Source organism: Arvicanthis niloticus, chromosome 8 (assembly GCF_011762505.2).
Source record: "Arvicanthis niloticus isolate mArvNil1 chromosome 8, mArvNil1.pat.X, whole genome shotgun sequence".
Lineage (NCBI taxonomy): Eukaryota > Metazoa > Chordata > Mammalia > Rodentia > Muridae > Arvicanthis > Arvicanthis niloticus.
In genome coordinates, this window is record NC_047665.1 from 33,440,947 (window position 1) to 33,460,624 (window position 19,678).

The window sequence follows — 19,678 nt, forward strand, 5'->3', positions numbered from 1 at the left end:
GGTTTCGGGGTGCTGGGGTGGGGAGAGGATACACGGATACACGGATTCCGGGTACCGTTTGTGGCTGGGGGCCGCAAGGGGGAAAGTGGACTCAACCTTTCGGTTATCCACCTTCCCTGTCGCCCCCAGCAAGGGCTACTGGCATTCTGGGGCGCCATCGAGGTCCTCTGTGGACACACAAACACCTCAACCTTCCTGATCGGGCTAGGGCCTGGGGGTGGGGAACTAACTAGCCGGTTCCTTCATTCTGCCCCCGGGAAAAAGCCCCTCCCGCAGTCACGGTGAGAGCTGAAGCTTGAGTCCCGGGACCGATGCAGATGTCACGCTATTTGGTCCAGGGAAGGCTCACAGAGGGCGAGGGGCTGCTGGGCACCCAAGTGCACCCAGGGACCAAATGGCTATCGGTTCCGGTCAGTGGCGGAACTGGGCCCCAGTGGCTAGGTCCTGGCTGGAATTGGGGGGGAGGGGCGCAGTGGGGGAGGGGCTGGGCAAGATCCCCCCACACCCCTCCCCCTTCCGGAGTAGCTGCTAGAGCTGCCACTTGAAAGGAGGCCCCGGAGCTGGACCGGGTTGGAAGGCGTCGCCAGCCCCTGCCCGACTGTGAACCTCCTCGGAAGACTGCAAGCATCGCCCGAGCCACGTTTACAGTAGGAAAGACTTTCCTCCGAAAAGCACCACCCAAGCCGATTGCAATTTAGCTCCTCCCAGTCACGGAAAGGCAAGGCGAGGCCGGTGCACCGGGAGTCCCAGGCGAGCTCGGGCAGGACCCCTGTTGCTGAGCTCTGCGAGGCGTGCCGGGCCACGGAAACCATTTCTTTTCAGGAGCAGGGGTGGCCTTTGGGACTCCTTTGGTCATGCGCCGTGTATCTCGGCCGCCGCCGAAGCAGAGCGCTCAGCTGGCGGAGAAACCGCATTCTCGCTCCTACCCGCCCGAGGGAGATGACCCGTGACCTCCCGAGTGAGGTTACCAGATCCGCAACGGGGCATCTCGGTTTCCCCAGCCATTGGGGGGTTTCCTACGAGCAAACAGGGGGGTAGCAGTTGCTTACCCTAAACTTTGTCTTACAGGAGGGTGGGGGGAATGCCTAAAATTCACCAGCACACCTTGTTTCCAACTGGTCCTTTAAACCGCTACCCCGGGGGAAGTGTTGGGGGTTCACTGGTTCAGGAGACCAGGAAGAAGCGGTTGGATCTCCTCCCCCGTCCCCCCCCCCCCCACGTTTTCCCACGTCGCTGCAGGCTCAGGCAGGCTCAGCACTGCCACCTGGCGGCTGCCTCTCCTGGATTGGAAGGAGCTGTCTGCACGCACCAGTTCCACAGATCTTGGAGGGTGTGCCAGGCCTCTGTCTGGGGAAACAGAGCAGAAGCTCCAGTTAATGCTTCGTATCTATATGGCCCGTGCAGAACACTCGTTTTCTGCTTGTTCTCAAGAGTAAAGGGAAAATGTGTTGGCATTGAACAGCGTGGGTATGAAGAGCTGACTTGAGCCTGCTGGTTATGAAGGATGAGAAAGTGGTGAAATTATTAGAAATAAATGTTTCTTATCTCTGTGTAGCCTAACAGTGAATATAAATGACAGCTTTCATTTATCCCGCTTAATATTTTTCGAATAAGAATTCAATATATTGGCCTGGAGAGATAACTTGGCCCTTGTTAAAGGCTAAGGCTCACAACCAAAGCCTAAGAATTACTGTTTCCATAGAGCTGCCTTCTCCTAGTCCAGTTTCAATACAACTTCCTCAGCAACGAGGATGGAGTGCAAGGGGTTGGGGGGAGCAAAATTAGCCCCAGTGAAGGGTGGAATTGAAAACAGGGCTGACGGCATTCAGTTTCCCAGAGCACTTTCCAGTCAACAAAATTAACAAGGCTACCCCACCTCTGTTTATTTGAACTGAATGCTCAAAGCCAGAGGGGCTCATACAATCGGTTTCTACAGCCAAAGCAAAGCACGAATGTTGGGAAAGAGTGCCAAGCCAGATTCTCGAAACTAATTTCCATTCAGGGTTTCCTCCCTCTGTGCTATAGGAACACATTAAGAAGTGGAGGTAAATCTTTTCATCCATACCCCATACATACCATTTTGTAGATGTGAGGTTTTTATGTTGTGCAGGTGTGTAGGAGCAGGAGAAACACATTAACAGATATTACACTCTCATGCCGAGTGGATTGCATTTAATGGAATAAAATAAATATCTGCCTTAATTCAAAATGTGAAAGGTCTAATATCATTTCCAATAAAGACCATTAGTTGATTGTTCTAAGGCAGGACTTGTTTGCAAAACAATCCTGGCTCTCTGTTCATACAACTACAAGGGAAGCCGAGGGAAGGAACACTGAGTACTGACTTACTAGGGGCCACCAAATAGCTGATATCTTGGGGGTAGGGGGTGAGGTCAGTGATGGAGAACTGATTACAAAGCTTAGGACATTAGGTAATGAGACCCAGAAACCTTTCTCCCATTATTCGGTATTAAGTCCAATACATTCTGGTGTATGCCTACTTTACTGGTGGAAGGATGACTTTAATTAAAAGCTGTTTGTCACATGTTTTGTCACGTTTACATGCTCTAAAAACTAAAACAGTCACACTTCAATAAGTCCAAGCAGTCAAGTATATACTCACAGAGTTAAATTGTACAATGGTGTAATTAGGTCAATGGATGTAACCAACCCATATTTCACCAGTTCTAAGAGAAACATAGACACAGGGGGTGGGTGCATCTCATAGTCAAGGGGATGGGAAGACCTTTTACAGTGGGTGAGTTGGTTCAGTTGGTAGACTCCTCTGCCAAACCTGACAATCTGAGTTCAATTCCCAGTACCTAGATAGTGGAAAGAGAGCACTGACCCCAGCAAGTTGCCCTCTGACCTCCATTTATGCACAGTGCCAAGCAGTTGACTCGCATACGCAAATTAATTAACTTAAAATGTTTTATCCCCTTTTCCTTAAAGCCTTAAAGGCCTTTTGTCCTTTGATGGCATATACTATAACAGTACATCTTTAAAAATTTGTTGGGTTTTCTGAAATGCATCTAACAAAAGACTCAGGCTGGGAACTACTTTTTTTGATAGGCTTTTAAAATAAAATCTGCGCATTAAGCATGAGTGTAACCATGACGGCTGATTTATACCATTGGAATTACCACCAATTACACCAACACTGGTCTTTACCAAACCATCCCACATTATTTAGTACAGATTCTACAGGGAATGCATCTACTCTGTCTTTGTCATAATAAAAATATTGATTTCGTAGACAATGGACCTTTTAAGATAACCCAGATGCCAGGTTGGTGGCAGCTTAAGGATATACATCTGTGGGTATCAGGAAAAAAACACATATGTCTTGCCTTTGTTGTGCAAAATACTTTTCTTGGTAGAGGTTTTTGTTTGTTTGTTTGTTTTTGTTTTTGTTTTTGAGGGGGTGCATGTTATTTTAGGATTTCCTCCTCTGGGAATTTAAAAAGGGCTGTGATGGGTAGCAAATGGTCAAAAAAAAGATTACTTGCTTTTACCCACAAAAACATTCTTGCCTGCGGTTGAACTTAGAGTCCCAATCAGCTGTCTCCATAGGGTATTCTTTCCAGTAAATGTCTAACTCTTGACACCCTAGGCCTCTTTCCAGCCTGTGTACTCTGAAAGTGTGACAAGATAAATGGAAAGACACCACCCAGCACTACTGTGCTGTGAATCCAGAGCTGACTCTAACTTGGACTCCTCTGTCACTAGCCTGATGAAAATCAGTTCATTGTCATTTTAAGAAAGGTCAGTTTTTACTAGAATCCCAATGTTCAGATCTTGGGGAAAGGGTGATTGTGTGACCAAGTTATTCTGCATTCTAAATACTCTCTGCCATGTGTTTGCTCTTTGAGACAAGGTCTCCTGTAGCTGGGGCTGTCCTGGAATTCTTAAGTAGCAGTGGATGACCTTGAACTCCTGATCTTCCTGATGGCACCTCCCAAGTGCTGAGATAACAAACAGGGACCACCAATTGGGCGTTTGATGACATTTCACCATCAGTGACCACCCTTCCATCTTAGTCTTTTGAGCATCAAGCTGCTTTTACTAGAAGTGGCATTTGCATTAGGAAGGAACTCCTGTTAGAATTCACAGAGGGCTCAGGACACACATCAGTGGTTTATAATCACACACCCACCTGCCATTAACACAAGCCCTCTATAAAGACGCTCATGGGCTTCCCAAAGCACAGAAGAGCACAGGTGAACAACTGAAACCCAGAAAGAAATATCAGGGGAGGGGCTTGAGATGGATCCAGCAGCCCCACTCTCCTTTGCCATCCCCTTTCTCTCCTCCTTGGTCTTTTAGGCCCATTTGCTTCAAGTAGCACAGACACAGGAGAAAATGGGTAAGAAACGGGGGGGGGGGGACTTCGGGGGGGAAGGAGAGCAGATAATGAACCCATCTATCCTTTGGAAATTGTGGAAAACAAACATTTAGAAAGTGAAGTCAATCCCATCCTGTATTCACCATGATCGCCCTATACAAAAATCACACAAAGTCTCTTATTGAGGTAATTATGGACCACTGCCTTAGCGTTCCACAGAAAATCTTGTTTGGCCTACCCAGGATTTATAGGGGAGCTGAAATCATTAAATAACTAGTTAACCCCTGTTTGGCAGAAAGAGTAAGCAATTACTGAAAAAGGAAAAAGAAACTGCCTTTCACAAACAGCACAGATAGCATCCTGAAGGGATTTACACAATACACCAACGTCTGTTCTGTACCTAGAGTTGTTAAAATAATTGTGATGACAGGTGTCTAGGTACCACTTTCTTAATGGTTTTCAATATCCATTGATTTATTATTGTGGCTCCCCCCACTTACATCTCTAGCTTTAAGAAGGAGCTAAGAAAAGAGATTTTGCACCAAAGGCTGATTCTTTATTCCTGGGCTGAAAAGAACTAATAAAAATAATCACTCGGCTTTTAAGCAGAAAGCTTCCATTTACAGTATTTCACCCTCACCCCCCCCTCCAAGCCCCTTGTTATCTAACATAATGGCTAGAATACATTTCCGTCTCTCCCCTTAATAACTTCATGCATTAACATCCTCTTCACATGAGCGCGCGCGCGCACACACACACACACACACACACACACACACGCACACGCGCACGCACCCAGCAAAAGGAGGGGGGAAAGAGGCAGCAGAAATCTCAGCTGTACTTCTAGCCCTTTTAAAAAGTTTGCTCTGTAAATTGGAATGAGGTCAGATTTGGAGCTTCTCATTGCACGCGGAGATTATTATTGCATCGGGTTCCAAGCCAATGGGAAGGACGGGGGAGGGGCTTGGCACGAGGAAGCGTTAGTTACAGCGGCTGATTGGCTGTCTGCGAAGGGATAAAGAAGCGCGAGGCGGAATTGGGGTCTGCTCTAAGCTGCAGCCCGAGAAACAGAGTGAGGGAAAGAGGGCCCGTCTCCCTCCCGGTTTCCAGTTCTTGCAAGCTGTTTCTTAGAGAGTCTGCAGTGGGGGAACTCTGCCGGCAACCAGCTCCCCTTCTTGCAGGAGGGAGGGAGAAACATACATTTATTCATGCCGGTCTGTTGCATGCAAGCTTCTTGGCTTCTTACCTTGCAACAAAATAATTGCACCAACTCCTCAGCGCCGATTCCGCCCACAGAGAGTCCCGGAGCCAGAGTCGCTTTGGCTTTGCACTGCAGGAAAGGGACTTAGACGCTAGAGACGATGTCTCTTTCCTGAGCTACCGCGAGCTCTCGTGAACTGCAATCGACTGCTTCAGGGAAAGGGGTGGGAGAAAGACTTGCCCCGGAGGCGGCGAGAAACTTGCGTTTGGAAGATACTCCGGCTACCAACGTTTGGAGAAACTCCTCGCCGCGGCCGACTCCAGCCTCGGTGCCCGCAGGGAGCACTTCAGCGGTGAGGGAGGACGGAGGGCCTCGGGGACTCTAGGTTGGCGGCGGGAGGCGGCTGCCCCTGGCCCGCGCGCCGCTCAGGGGACCCTGGTCTCCGCCCCGGGGAGCCCGCAGGGCCCGGCGACCGCGCCGCGAGCGTGTGAGCGCGCGTGGGCGCCCGGCAAGCCGGGGCCATGGTACAACAGACCAACAACGCGGAGAACACGGAGGCTCTGCTGGCCGGGGAGAGCTCGGACTCGGGCGCCGGCCTGGAGCTGGGCATCGCGTCCTCCCCGACGCCCGGCTCCACCGCGTCCACGGGCGGCAAGGCGGACGACCCCAGCTGGTGCAAGACGCCCAGTGGCCACATCAAGCGGCCCATGAACGCCTTTATGGTGTGGTCGCAGATCGAGCGGCGCAAGATCATGGAGCAGTCGCCCGATATGCACAACGCTGAGATCTCCAAGCGGCTGGGCAAACGCTGGAAGCTGCTCAAGGACAGCGACAAGATCCCGTTCATCCAGGAGGCGGAGCGGCTGCGCCTCAAGCACATGGCTGACTACCCTGACTACAAGTACCGGCCCCGAAAGAAGGTGAAGTCGGGCAACGCGGGCGCGGGATCGGCGGCCACAGCCAAGCCTGGGGAGAAGGGCGACAAGGTCGCGGGCAGCAGCGGCCACGCGGGCAGCGGCCACGCGGGGGGTGGCGCGGGCGGCAGCTCCAAGCCCGCGCCCAAGAAGAGCTGCGGCCCCAAGGTGGCGGGCAACTCGGTCGGCAAGCCCCACGCCAAGCTCGTCCCGGCGGGCGGCGGCAAGGCGGCTGCATCGTTCTCTCCCGAGCAGGCCGCCCTGCTGCCCCTGGGGGAGCCCGCGACCGTCTACAAGGTGCGGACTCCCAGCTCGGCCACCCCGGCTGCCTCCTCGTCACCGTCCAGCGCGCTGGCCACCCCCGCCAAACACCCTACCGACAAGAAAGTGAAGCGCGTATACCTCTTCGGAAGCCTGGGCGCTTCGGCGTCGCCGGTTGGGGGCCTGGGAACGAGCGCCGACCCCAGCGATCCACTGGGGCTGTACGAAGATGGGGGCCCGGGATGCTCGCCCGATGGCCGGAGTCTGAGCGGCCGCAGCAGCGCAGCATCATCGCCCGCCGCCAGCCGATCGCCCGCTGACCACCGCGGCTATGCCAGCCTACGCGCAGCCTCGCCCGCCCCGTCCAGCGCGCCCTCGCACGCGTCCTCATCGCTGTCCTCGTCCTCTTCTTCCTCCTCGGGCTCTTCGTCGTCCGACGACGAGTTCGAAGACGACCTGCTCGACCTGAACCCCAGTTCAAACTTTGAGAGCATGTCCCTGGGCAGTTTCAGCTCCTCATCGGCGCTCGATCGGGACCTGGATTTTAACTTCGAACCCGGCTCAGGCTCCCACTTCGAGTTCCCGGACTATTGCACGCCCGAGGTGAGCGAAATGATCTCGGGAGATTGGCTGGAGTCCAGCATCTCCAACCTGGTCTTCACCTACTGAAGGGAGCGCGGCCCGGGAAGAAGGAGAGTCAAGAGGGAGGAGAGGAGAGAGGAAAACAAAACAAAAAAAAACAAAACAAAACAAAAAAATTTAAAAAAAAAAGAAAGAAGGAAGGAAAGAAAGAAAGAAAAAAGAGGAAAAAAAGAATAGATGGAGAGTGGAAGGAGAAAGGGGAAAAGAAAAGGAAGAAAAAGTGCATAGGGCTGGCCTAGACCACGTCCCACCGTTGGAAAAGGAGCACGGGGGCGTAGTGAACTCGTGCTCCCATCCCCCACTCTCAGGGCTGGGGGCTCCAGGAGGCGGAGAGTAGGCGGGGGGGGGGGGGCGAGCTTTTTTTTGTTGTTTTTATTGATGTTGGTGGTGGCTAAAAAAGCTACTTCGAGTTTCCTCCCCAATTTTGCTTGAAGAGACTCCCCCCCTCCCCTTCCAACGAGCTTCCGGACTTGGTTGCACCCCCAGCAAGAAAAGAAGCCAAGCAAAGCTTCTAAAGACCGAAGGAATCTTGCCCCCCCTCTCGCCTCGGTGATTTCTTGCTTGATTTTATTTTGCCTCTTGGTCAAGAAAGGAAAGGAGGGGGGAAATCCAGCGCGCCCCATCTCCTACCCACCCCCTCTTTTGTATTCTCTTCGTATTTTTCCCTTTTTAAATTTTCTTTTTCTGCAATGAAGATAGAAGGCTCCGGGGTGATGTGTTTGGCCAAGGCATGGTATTGGGCTTAGGGGAGCATTGGCATGGAGAAACTCCACGCTGGCGAAGTCCCGGGCTGGCTTTCTTTCTTTCCCCTCCCCCCTCCCCCCCTTCCTTGTCCCTGCAGCTGGAGGAGATGTGCAGGGAGCAGCAGGCCAGCCTCGGAAATGGACATGGGGACCGCGTGGAAGCCACAGCAGCCTGGTTGGGGACGCAGAAGGACCCGGAGCACAGAGGGCGTTGGAGTCCCCGGGCCTCCGCCTGGGGTCTGTGCAAAAATAAAGAATTAAAAAAAAAAAAATTCAGAGAGGTGAGGCTACCCAGAGCCGGCGGGAGGATAGGAGACTGTGGGATGTGGTCCAGGGGCCGCGGAGTGGTTTTGGGGGGGGAAAGAAATTTTTTCTTCTCTTAATGGGAATCGTGATGGTGTTGAGTTATTTCACTGGTGGGGTTAATATAGCATGTTATCCTGTCTATCTTTGAAGATTTCTGTATAAGACTGTTGAGCAGTTTTTAAAATAGTGTAGGATAATATAAGAAGCCGATAGATGGCGCTATGTTTGATTCCTACAACGAACCGATCACCAGCTCCTTTTCATTCTTAACTCTTTAAAAGGATTCAAACGCAACTCAAATCTGTGCTGGACTTTTGAAAAACCACAATTCAGGACCAAATTTTTTCTCCGTGTGTGTTTATTCTTTATAGGTGTAATTGAGAAGACCCGTTTATTTTTACCCCCTCACGGACGCTCCATCTTTGTATTTTTTTTCCCTTGTAAATGTAATCAGATGCCATTTTATATGTGGACGTATTTATACTGGCCAAACAGTTTTCTTATTTTTGTCCCCCCTTTTTTCCCTTTTCTTTTGCTTTCTTGTCTTTTGACCTCGTTTCTTTATCTTCCTTTTTATTTTCTTTCTTTTTCTTCGGTTTTTTTTTTTTCTAGTGTTGTTACCCACGCCATTTTACGTCTCCTTCACTGAAGGGCTAGAGTTTTAACTTTTAATTTTTTATATTTAAATGTAGACTTTTGACACTTTTAAAAAACAAAAAAAGACAAGAGAGATGAAAACGTTTGATTATTTTCTCAGTGTATTTTTGTAAAAAATATATAAAGGGGGTGTTAATCGGTGTAAATCGCTGTTTGGATTTCCTGATTTTATAATAGGGTGGCTGGTTAATATCTCACACAGTTTGAAAAATCAGCCCCTGGTTTCTCCATGTTTACACTTCAATCTGCAGGCTTCTTAAAGTGACAGTATCCCTTAACCTGCCACTGGTTTCCACCTTTTAACCCCCGGTCTTCTAAGGGGAGGAGAGTTCAGCCCAGCACCATAATGCTTTAAAGAAAACAGATTTTTTAAACGAATTGCTGTTCTGTCCAGAGGTTTTTAAACTGGTGCATTCACAGCAAAAAGGGATTCTGTAGCTTTAACTTGTAAACCACATCTTTTTTGCACTTTTTTTATAAAGCAAAAACGTGCCGTTTAAACCACTGGATCTATCTAAATGCCGATTTGAGTTTGCGACACTATGTACTGCGTTTTCATTCTTGTATTTGACTATTTAATCCTTTCTACTTGTCGCTAAATATAATTGTTTTAGTCTTATGGCATGGTGATAGCATATGTGTTCAGGTTTATAGCTGTTGTGTTTAAAGATTGAAAAAAAGTGGAAAACATCTTTGTACATTTAAGTCTGTATTATAATAAGCAAAAAGATTGTGTGTATGTATGTTTAATATAACATGACAGGCACGAGGACGCCTGCCTTTTAAGAGGCAGTTCCGTTAAGGGTTTTTGTTTTTAAACTCTTTTTTTTTTTTTTTCCTTTCTTTTTTTTTTTCTTTTTTTTTTAACCATCCATCCTGTGCAATATGCCGTGTAGAATATTTGTCTTAAAATTCAAGGCCACAAAAAGAAAAAAAAAAGCAATGTTTGGGGGAAAGAGAAAAAGAAAAAAGAAAAAAAAAATTCATGCCAGCTAATCCTGTCCGTCACTGCCTGTCAGGTTGTTGCTATATACCTTCTGTAAATAACTTTTTTTGAGAAGGAAATAAAATCAGCTGGAACTGAACCCTAAATCTTGACTTTTGTCATCCTTATTCCTGAGATTCCCTCCTGTCACTGCAGACTGCTGTTTTGTGGTGGCTTGGGAGCTAGTGCTGATACGGTTAAGCCATCTTAACGGCAAACACTAAGTTCTTCTTGGCCAGATTTGGCATGCCTGACCCCAGTGATGGCATCAGCCACGTGTGTGTCAACCCTCTGCGCGCCTTCGAGGAATTCTCTGCATCTACTGTACATCAGCAGGCACCCTTTGTCTGGAAATTTCTAAGGAGGGAGGGGCAGGCTCCTCCGCTCAACCCAGCTGACTGAACTTTTTAAATTTATTTTTTGCTTTGTGTTTCTAAGCCACCATTCCCTTTACACACCAGGAACAAATGAGCCTGTTAAATTATTAGGTCTTGTAGGAGAAAGGGCTTCAATAGTTACAACTTAGGCTTGCTTTGTTAGGTATGGGAGTGGGGGGGGGTTGTCCCCTCAAATATAAAGGTCAGTAGGGTGTGGTGTAATCCAACAACTTGAGAGGCAGGCCAGGCCAAAGAAGGATCCTGAGTCTAAGGCCTGAGTGGACTACTTAAGACCCTGTTTACAGAACAAAAGTTACTAAGGCCCTAAGCTCCTCATTTGTGCCACGCCCAACATGGGTGTCACTGTAAGTAAAATATAGTCTACCTGCTCACAACTGGAATAGCACCCCAAGAAGGAGAGTGTATAGATTTTATAAGCACCAGACACAGCATTAGTGAGGCCTGCATGCAGCTGGTCAGAATTTCCTGTTTATTTTAGTAGATCAACAGTCTCCATGGGCAAATAGAAGTCATCTTCCCTTCCAGAAGCTCATTTTCACAAATGTGTGTGTGCTTTCCTAGTCTTTTTCACAAATGTGTGCTTTCCTAGTCTTTCAGCCCTGGAGAGAAAGGGTTAACATGCAGCATTTGGAAACAGTCCATTCTAGGCAAGATCCTGGCATCCTGGGATCACAACAGAAAGAAGACTTAAAGACCCGTACTGCAAGCATTTTTGCACAGTGAAAAGCCATTTGCTGGGGGTTGGCTGTGATCAACAGACACTACATACTTAAATGAAGCATTCAAGGGAGAAAAAAAAAAAAAACCTAAAAAAGCAACTCCCTCTCTAATAATATTGTTCTAATATCATTTCTCTCCGACAGGCAGGATTTAGTTTCTCCCCTTTTCTCATGTAAGCTTCTATATGTTGAGTTTTAATTTACTGACTTTCCTATTAGGGTACTACCTTGTGTGAGTGTAGTGCGTTTGTGGTACTGGGGGTTAAGTCTAGGCCCTTGTGGGTGCCAGGCAAGCACTCTACCACTGAGCTATAGATCCTAAAATACCATTCTACCCTACACAGGGACCTTGAAACAATATGGCATTGTAATTTTTTCCTTTTTTAAAAGAATTTTAGGAAAGAGTTAATCTCCTTGTTTAATGGTGGATCATTAAGATGAAGAGAGTAGCTCAGGGTCTTGGAGGAGAAAACCCTTCAATAGTTACAAGATGGAAAAAAAAAATACTTAGGCTTGCTTTGTTAAATTTGGGGTAGGGGTTTCTCCCAAATACAAAGGTCAGTAGGGTGTGGTATAATCCAAGCTCGTGAGACAGGCCAGGCTGAAGGATCCTCTAAGTGATCCTCTAAGGCCTTAAGTGATGCATATTTTTGAATATGTTTGTATTTTCGTAGGCTTTTCTGCTACAACCTTGTTTATTTTTCCCTGACTTGGCATGGAGGAGCAAGCAGATGCTTTCAAATATTTTCTTTAAGAATCTCAAGGTTCAGGGGGAAAGTGTAGCAGAGCACTTAACTAGCATGCTGGAGGCCCTGGGTTCCAGTCCCAGGCCCCTGAAGAAAACAAGGAATGCTGGTACATCAATCACTCTTTTCTCTTTAAAGTAATAATACTGTGTGCTTCCTAGCAGGGGTGTGGCAGATGTAAACCACTTGAACCCTGCATTTAGAAAGGATACTTACGTGCCAGACTGTGCAAGGCAAAATAGATCTAGAAAACCACTTTACGGTGACTTTCAGATGCTGCTGCTCAGCAGAAAAGAGTAAGCTCCAGCTGGCTCTCCTCTGTTCTCGAGACACAGCTTCAGGCCCTCTGCTCAATCAGCAGTGTGGATTCAGGACACTTGTCACCGTGTCAGTTCCTAGCTGAATGCCCTGAAGTGCCATGAAAAATAATAAATAAATAAATAAATAAATAGCCTTCAGACTTCTCTGGTGGGATGAGGGCCTGCAGAGGACTAGTGTTTCTGCTAACACTGGTCTAAGTGGGTATCCTGAGGAAAAGAGCAGAGTTGGAAGGTCAACAACTCAGTTTATCTGATGTATAGAGTCAGAGTGCTTCATCATAAATCGTTTGTTTGTTGTTTGTTTGTTTGTTTGTTTGTTATTGGTTTTTCAGGCAGGGTTTCTCTGTTTGGCTCTGGCTGTCCTGGAACTGCCTTGAATTCAAGGGTCTTCCTGTCTCTGGAAGTGAGTGCTGGGCCTAAAGGTGCACACCCACTATCACACCCTCTCATCACAGATCTTAGCCACTGAGGGATGACACAGAAGGCTTGGAAAGCAAAGCATGGCTGTGCTGTCCATTTAAAAAAGAAAACTTCCAGAAAACCTAAGAACCCAAATCTGTTAGATTTCTCAGGGTGGAAGTTTTCTTTTTTTTTTTTTCTTTTTTATGGGTACTTTGAGGGTTTTTTGTTTGTTTGTTTTGTTTTTTTTTTTAAGATTGATTTTATGGAAGTGTCTGTGTGTGGTGTGCCCATGTGCATACAAGGGGCCCCACAATAGTAAGGTGTCCTATTGTCTGGAGCTGCAGTCACGAGCAGGTGAGCCACCAAACTCCATACCAGGAACTAAGTTCAGGTTCCCTGGAAGAACAGGAAGCAGTCTCAACTGCTGGAGCCTCTCTGGCTTTCCTGTTGATTGTGGTTCACAGCCGTGGCCCTAGGACTATAAATACACCTCTGGCCTCTGATCTCTTGCATTTACTCCAGCCTCTCTGATTCATCCTAGAAAACAATCTGAAAATCCATGTCGTTTTTTTCACTCTGCCCACCCCTTGAAGCTGGGGTGGCCAGCTTGTCTGTCTGTACTTTCACCCTGCCCACCATTTGGAAGCTGAGTCGGCAGCTCCTGTGGGTGGTGTGAGCATCTTTTGACTTCTGCATGGTGTTTCAGACTGCACTAACCATCATTATTACCCTTTGTCTAAGGTGAGGTAGTCAGTACACATACAGCTTGTCAGGGCCCTGCCCAAAATGGTGGTGGCTCACTTCCTTCTGTCTCCACAACCCACCACTGTGGCGTGAAGCCTTTACCATAAACTTTCAGGATGGTGGAGCACACTTTAATCCCAGCACTCCGGAGGCAGAGGCAGGTGGGTCTCTGTGAATTCACAGTCAGCCTGTTTCACATAATGAATTCCAAGATAGCTCCAACAACCTAGAGTAGGATTGACCCTTTAATGCCTGTTTCTCCACATTTACTTTCCAGTGAGTTCTTTCACAAAACCTGTTCTTCAAGCTTTTGGAATATATCCATCTCCCAAAATATTTGCATTTTGTGCTGTGTGTAGCAAGTAGTTTTGAATTTAGTGAAAAATCTATGTCTGAATACTGGCTCTGAGGTCAGCCGCCTGGAGGACGGTGGTCAAGTTTCTTAGTCCTTTCAAGCCTCAGCTCTGAATCATTCCGTAGAAGGCTACCTGACAGAGAAAGCTGTTGTGAGGATTGAGTGTGTCCCCACATGTGGAACACACACAGCACAATGCCTGGCAACAATTTTTGCTCATGAAGTACCAGCCTTTTACCTCGTGGCTGATTCTAAAAAGGTAAAGTCTGTGCAAGCCAACCACAGTACCAGCAATAGAGAAATTAGACAGCACTACAGAACAATAAATATGCTGTCTGCTACTCAGATCCTCCATATTAGTATGACTTGAGGACAAGGCTAGGACTGGAGCCCAGTTGTTAAGTGCTTGTGAAGCACACAGGAGGCCATGAGTCCCTGGATTGGCCTCCCAGTATCACAACAAGACAGACCTGTTGATGCCATGCCAGTACTGGGGGAAGTAGAGGCAGGAGAACCAAAAGCTCAAGGCTATCTTTGGTTAAATAGTAGGTCCGGGGCCAGCCTAGCCTATTATGTGAGATCCTGTCTCAAAACAAAAAGAATGGTTTCGGAGTGTGAACGTGTGTGTGTGTGTGTGTGTGTGTGTGTGTGTGTGAGAGAGAGAGATAGAGAGAGAGAGAGAGAGAGAGAGAGAGAGAGAGAGAGAGAGAGAGAGAGAGAGAGAGAGAGAGAGTGGGGATTGAACCCTGAGTCTGGGGCATGCTAGGTAATTTCTCTTCCATGGATCTAAGTCCAGTCCAGAATTCTTTTAATTTCTTTAATAGATTTTTAAATTATTGTTAGTGAATTTCATGCAAATATTCAATGCAGGTTTTGATCAAATCCATCCCCTATACTCTTTCCTTGGCCAGGACTCTTTTAAAGAGCAGAACAAGACCACAGTCTAAGTTCTCCATATATTCTCAGTGCAAACCAAAGTGAAAATGACTACCCTCACAGTCTGTTAGCATGATCTCAATAGGTATACAGGCAAAAGATTGATACCACCCTTTTTACAAGGAGACATGGAGATGATTCAGTAATAAGCCTGAGATCATAGAGTCAGAAGGGAAAGAAGGGTGGGGCTGTGGTAGAATGCTTGCCCTAGCATGTATGAGACCCTGGGTTGGAGCCCCAGCACCCAACTTAACCAGAAAAAAAGAGAGCAGGGGCACTGGAATCCTATTTCCTGAGTCCAAGAATGAACTTAGATCCAGTTTCTCCCCAAGTATGGTGGCACATTATTCAAAAGACGAAAACAGAAAGATTGCTTGGAGATCAAGTTTGAGGCCAGGTTGGCCTACAAAGTGTATTCCAGGACAGTTAGGACTATTACGTAGTGAGACTCTGTCTCTAGAAAACAAAAGCAAGCCAGGAAGGAGCTGGTAGGCCACACATGCCTTAATTCGCAGCACTTGGGAAGCAGAGACAGGTAAATCTCTGAGTTCGAAGCTAGTCTGGTCTACAGAGTGAGTGCCAGAATAGCCAAGGCTACACAGAGAAACCCTGTCTTGAAAACCAAACCAAACCAAACAAACAACCAAAAAGAAAAGAAAGAAAGGAAGGAAAGGAAAATGAAACAAAAATGAAAATTAATAAAAATTAAAAAACAACAAAAACAATCAAAATATGTATCCCCATTTGAGTTACAGAGAAACATAGGTTGGAGGCCTTGAGGTAAAGATTGGAGGTCATCTCATCCCCCACATCCTTCCTTCAGCTTTGATCCATTTCCCCAAGGATGTCTTTGTACCATCTCAGTTGGAAATGCAAGCTTAAGTAATTCATGTATGTGTATATGAGTGTGTTTACATATTAGTTCAACAAATGTGTGTTAAAATATGAATGCACAGTCTTAATTTCAGGAGTCAGCATAGCAGAAAAGAAGAGAAATGATCTAAATATCAGGAGTGGATCTTCTGTTCTGTCATCCAAAAGGTGGGGTCAGTGTCCAGGCTGCAAGTTATTCAGAATACCTTTACGCAGAGGCTCTAGACTACCCATCCTATCCTAAAGAGATTGGCCGTTGCTACAGTTAACTTGAAGGGTTTTATGGTTTCCTGCATGTGTTGTTTTCCTGCTTAATGTTAAAAAGAAGAAGAAGAAAAACCTCACATCACTAAACTGAATTTCCCAGGGGGCTTTTGTATCTTCTGCAGTCTGGTTTATGCCTTAGTTATGAGGTACCTCTATGTGTGGATATCCATAGGTACAGGTGATAACAAATTTAGCCCATCTTCTTTTCTTCTGACAGTTTCCATTCAAGACAATTGGTTTAATGGAGGCCTGCCAACATGCCAGGCACAAGTCGAGTCGGGGCATGAGCTTTGCAGCAGGGGCCTGTCCTTCAACCTGCAGACTTTGTGGTGAAAGCCAAAGTTACAGTTCATTCATACACCAGCTTACTGTGCTCTGCACCTAAGGCTCTCCAGCGACATCAACATCTGATTGGAAGGTTTGGGGTTTTATTTTTAGTGACTCGAACAGAAGAAACAAATGAAATATCATCTACTTAGCCCGCTTGCTTTTTTAGTTATTTTCAATACAATTAATTCCGCTATTTCCTGCTCCAGCATGCAGTTTGGAGGGAGGGAGGGAAAGGAGGAGAGGGAGGGAGGGAAGGAGGGAAATGGAAACCCTGTCTGTCAGCTTTAGTAGGCTCCTTCTGTAGTGAATGCACAGCATGTGGTGATGGCGTCCAAGTAAGGAGCAGGCAACTGCTTTCCGAAGAGCCAAGCAGGCAGTGCGGGCTTAACGCATCAATTAAGTCCTGTTGTCTGTGTGCTTAATTGTCACCTTCTTACCAGTGGCTGTCCTAACTCCCTCAGTTCTGGCACCTAAAACCTGTGAAAATAGTTTCCTGCAACTCTTCATCATCCCCGGGCCTCTCTCACTTTCTCACCCCCCTCCCTTTCCCACACTCCCTAGTGGGCCTTTTATCTCTCCTGTTTGCCATTCCCCGGAGAAGGCAGACTTTGAATAATTTATCTAAAGTTCCTGGGAAGTTGTGGGGCCTGTAGTCTCAAAACACACAGCACTTTGTTCCTCCCCCAGACAGAAGGGCCAGAAGTCTGTCTTTGACCTATCCCCTCCTCAGTGAATCCAGAAAGTGAAGTAGCCCTGGAAAGTTCTCTGTGTTTCTCAAATAGTTTAGCCAAAAGAGCATTCCCAAATAGTTTCTTTTAAGGTATTGGGGGCTGGGGGTTGGGGGGTTGGGGGCCACAGGGCTGCAGATGGTAGCACTGCCTGCAATCCTAACACTCAGAACATGGAAGTAGGACTGAGTTCAAGGTCAGCCTCTGCTACATAGGGAATTTGAGGCTTAGCTGGACTACAAGACAGTTTGTCTTTAAAAGATGAAAAACAAGGCCTAAAGAGTACTTGCTGCTCTTTCAGAGACTGGAGTTCAGTTTCCTATATTCACATGGTGTGGTTCACAACTGCCACAGTTACTTCTGTTAACTCCAGGCCCAAGGCACCAGTGTGCTCTTTGGGCCTCTGTAAATACCTGCACATACATAGCACACACACACACACAAAGATACACATAAGTTTTTAAAAAAAAAAAAAACTGATTTTTTTTTTTAAGCCAAGAAAGAAAAATCATGAAGGAAGAGGGAAGAGAATAACTGGAAGTGAACATTATCAAAATATCAGTGTGCGGGACAATGTCATCATAACCATTATTTTATATAATTTATACTAGAAACAAGATATCAAGCCAAGTATAGTGGTGCATACTTTTAATGCTAGCACTTCAGAAGCTTGTAAATCTCTGTGAGTTTAAGGCCAGCCTGGTCTACATAGTAAGTTCCAGGATAACCAGAGCTCAGAGGGGAAAAAAAAATACTGACTGTTTTCTTGTAAATAAACGTAAGATGGATAAGTCAAAGAAACACTAGCTGAAAAGACTTCCGGCTTCTACTGTTATGATGATGTCATTTTATACTGATCTTTTTAAAGGTACAAGAATCTCTTTTTCTCTTCAGCCACTTTGGGAAGTGGAGAGTTGCTAGATCTCAGAATTACAGATGCAGATCTTAGACCACTTTCCACCCTGAAGATTTCCAGGTGCTAACAAAACGCATGCTGAGGATAAAAATGGGAGCCTTGCCTCAATGACCTATAGTTAAAAGTTAAACCAAATTTGTGCCTGCCTAGTTAACTCACCCATCACTTGCCTGGTAATGAACTAGCTTCTTCGGGTGGATTTACTGCCCACTCCCAGACCAACCATGGGTGTCTACCCTCCAATTAGTTGAATACATTCTTTACTTCCCCCATTATTGCTTTTGCTTTTGGAGTCCGATGGTCCCCACTGTGTTTTCATTCTTTCTTTGGTCTCCATATAGTAAGGAGACCTGAGACCCTGGAGGCAGCCTTGTTTCCTCTTGTGCTACCCACAGTGTACCGTCTTCAAACACAGTAGCTGTCTCTTTGTTGGATGAACTTATCCTTTTTCCTGAGGCCCTACGTTTGGCACCAAGGTCTTGAGATAAACAGCAGGAATAAATATACTACATTCTAACAGAAATTGCCAATGCTTTAAAGATGAACATTGTACTAGATCATCCAGGATACAACATCCAACCACAAGCAGGATTTGCTTTGTTAATTCTTCCCCAGTTCAAGTAAACCTAAGACTAGACCAAGGGTGAGTGCTGGGGGCTGAGTTCAGGAGTCCCAGGGTGAGCCCATGGTCCTTTGCTGACATCAACTGATCAGAGCTTCTGGAGGGAACCCTGCAAGACAGCAGTTCATAAAGATTGGCATCCACAAGAAGAGGTGCTAGTGTTCGGAGCCAGTCATCTGCTCAGGAAGCTGCACTGTTCTGCTTGGGGTGTTGGGGAAGGGGAAGTCAGCTGAGAGGGAGGTTGTAGATAGCCTTTGACTGTTAAATACAAGTCTCAGTGGATCAAGAGCAACTTGGTAAAAATCTAAGATACACTGGAAGGCTGTGGAGGAGAAGTGTGGGGTACAGACATCAGAATGGCAAGAAGGGATTCAATATGGAATCTTCTGAGAAAGAATGAAGCTCTCAGAATGACCCACACAGGTGACTTGAGAAGACCACGTATCAGTGGCCAGTAGGTGTCTGTTGACTCAATCCACAGTGACAGCCAGAACTGAATTAAGTTGAGAGATAACTGTGCTGCCTGCTCCCTCCTTGCCTTCTGGAAACACAATGGATAAGTTAAGCTTTGGAATTGGGTGGGAGAGGATGTCATTTCCCTCCAAGCAACTGAAATTGACTTAGGAAGAAAGTCACATTTGAAAGTTCATTCTCTCTCTCTCTCTCTCTCTCTCTCTCTCTCTCTCTCTCGCTCTTCTTCTCTTTTCTTTCTCTTTTCCCTCCATCCCCAATATATGTGTTAGTGAAAACTAAACCCAGGATAAGGGTTGGTTTATTTTTTATAAATGAAACAATGTTTTTGTTTTGTGCATATGGACATTTTGCCTGCATATGTGTCTGCTTACTACATTCATGGTATGCTTGAAGACTCTAGAAAAGAACATTAGATTCCCCAGAACTGGAGTTTCAGATGATTGTTAGCTACCCTGTGGTGCTGGGAACTCGACCCAGGTCCTCCGAAAGAACAGCAAATGCTTTTAACCACAGATTCCCCTCTCTCCTTTCCTCCCAGTCCACCCCACCCATTGTTTTTAATAACTAAATGGCAGTAAAAAGTTATAGTCTCATATTAATGTGCACTTCACTGGTTTTCCTCCCATACTGTGATGTCAGCCTGACCACGCCGTTTTCCATTTTCTACCATGTGGTAAATTGGCAAAAGGTATTTTGGGCTAGACTTAAAGAATACTATGTCTCAAAATAAGAGGGCCCCACCACCACCACCAGGAGACAGAGTCTCATCATGTAACTGTGGCTGCCCTAAGGCT

At 46.6% G+C, this 19,678-nt stretch overlaps 1 protein-coding gene across 1 annotated transcript; it reads left to right on the forward strand.

Annotated features, from left to right (window-relative positions):
• The first annotated feature begins 5,381 nt into the window (after positions 1 to 5,381).
• Positions 5,382 to 10,161, forward strand: Sox4 (SRY-box transcription factor 4). The gene has a single exon (XM_034510312.2). It carries the CDS (start codon positions 6,068 to 6,070, stop codon positions 7,388 to 7,390), a length of 1,323 nt encoding a protein of 440 aa, XP_034366203.1. The 5' UTR covers positions 5,382 to 6,067; the 3' UTR covers positions 7,391 to 10,161.
• Positions 10,162 to 19,678: the final 9,517 nt, after the last annotated feature.

Coding starts and splice junctions, on each gene's coding strand:
- Sox4 (XM_034510312.2), top strand. CDS start 6,068: ATGGTACAACAGACCAACAACGCGGAGAACACGGAGGCTCTGCTGGCC.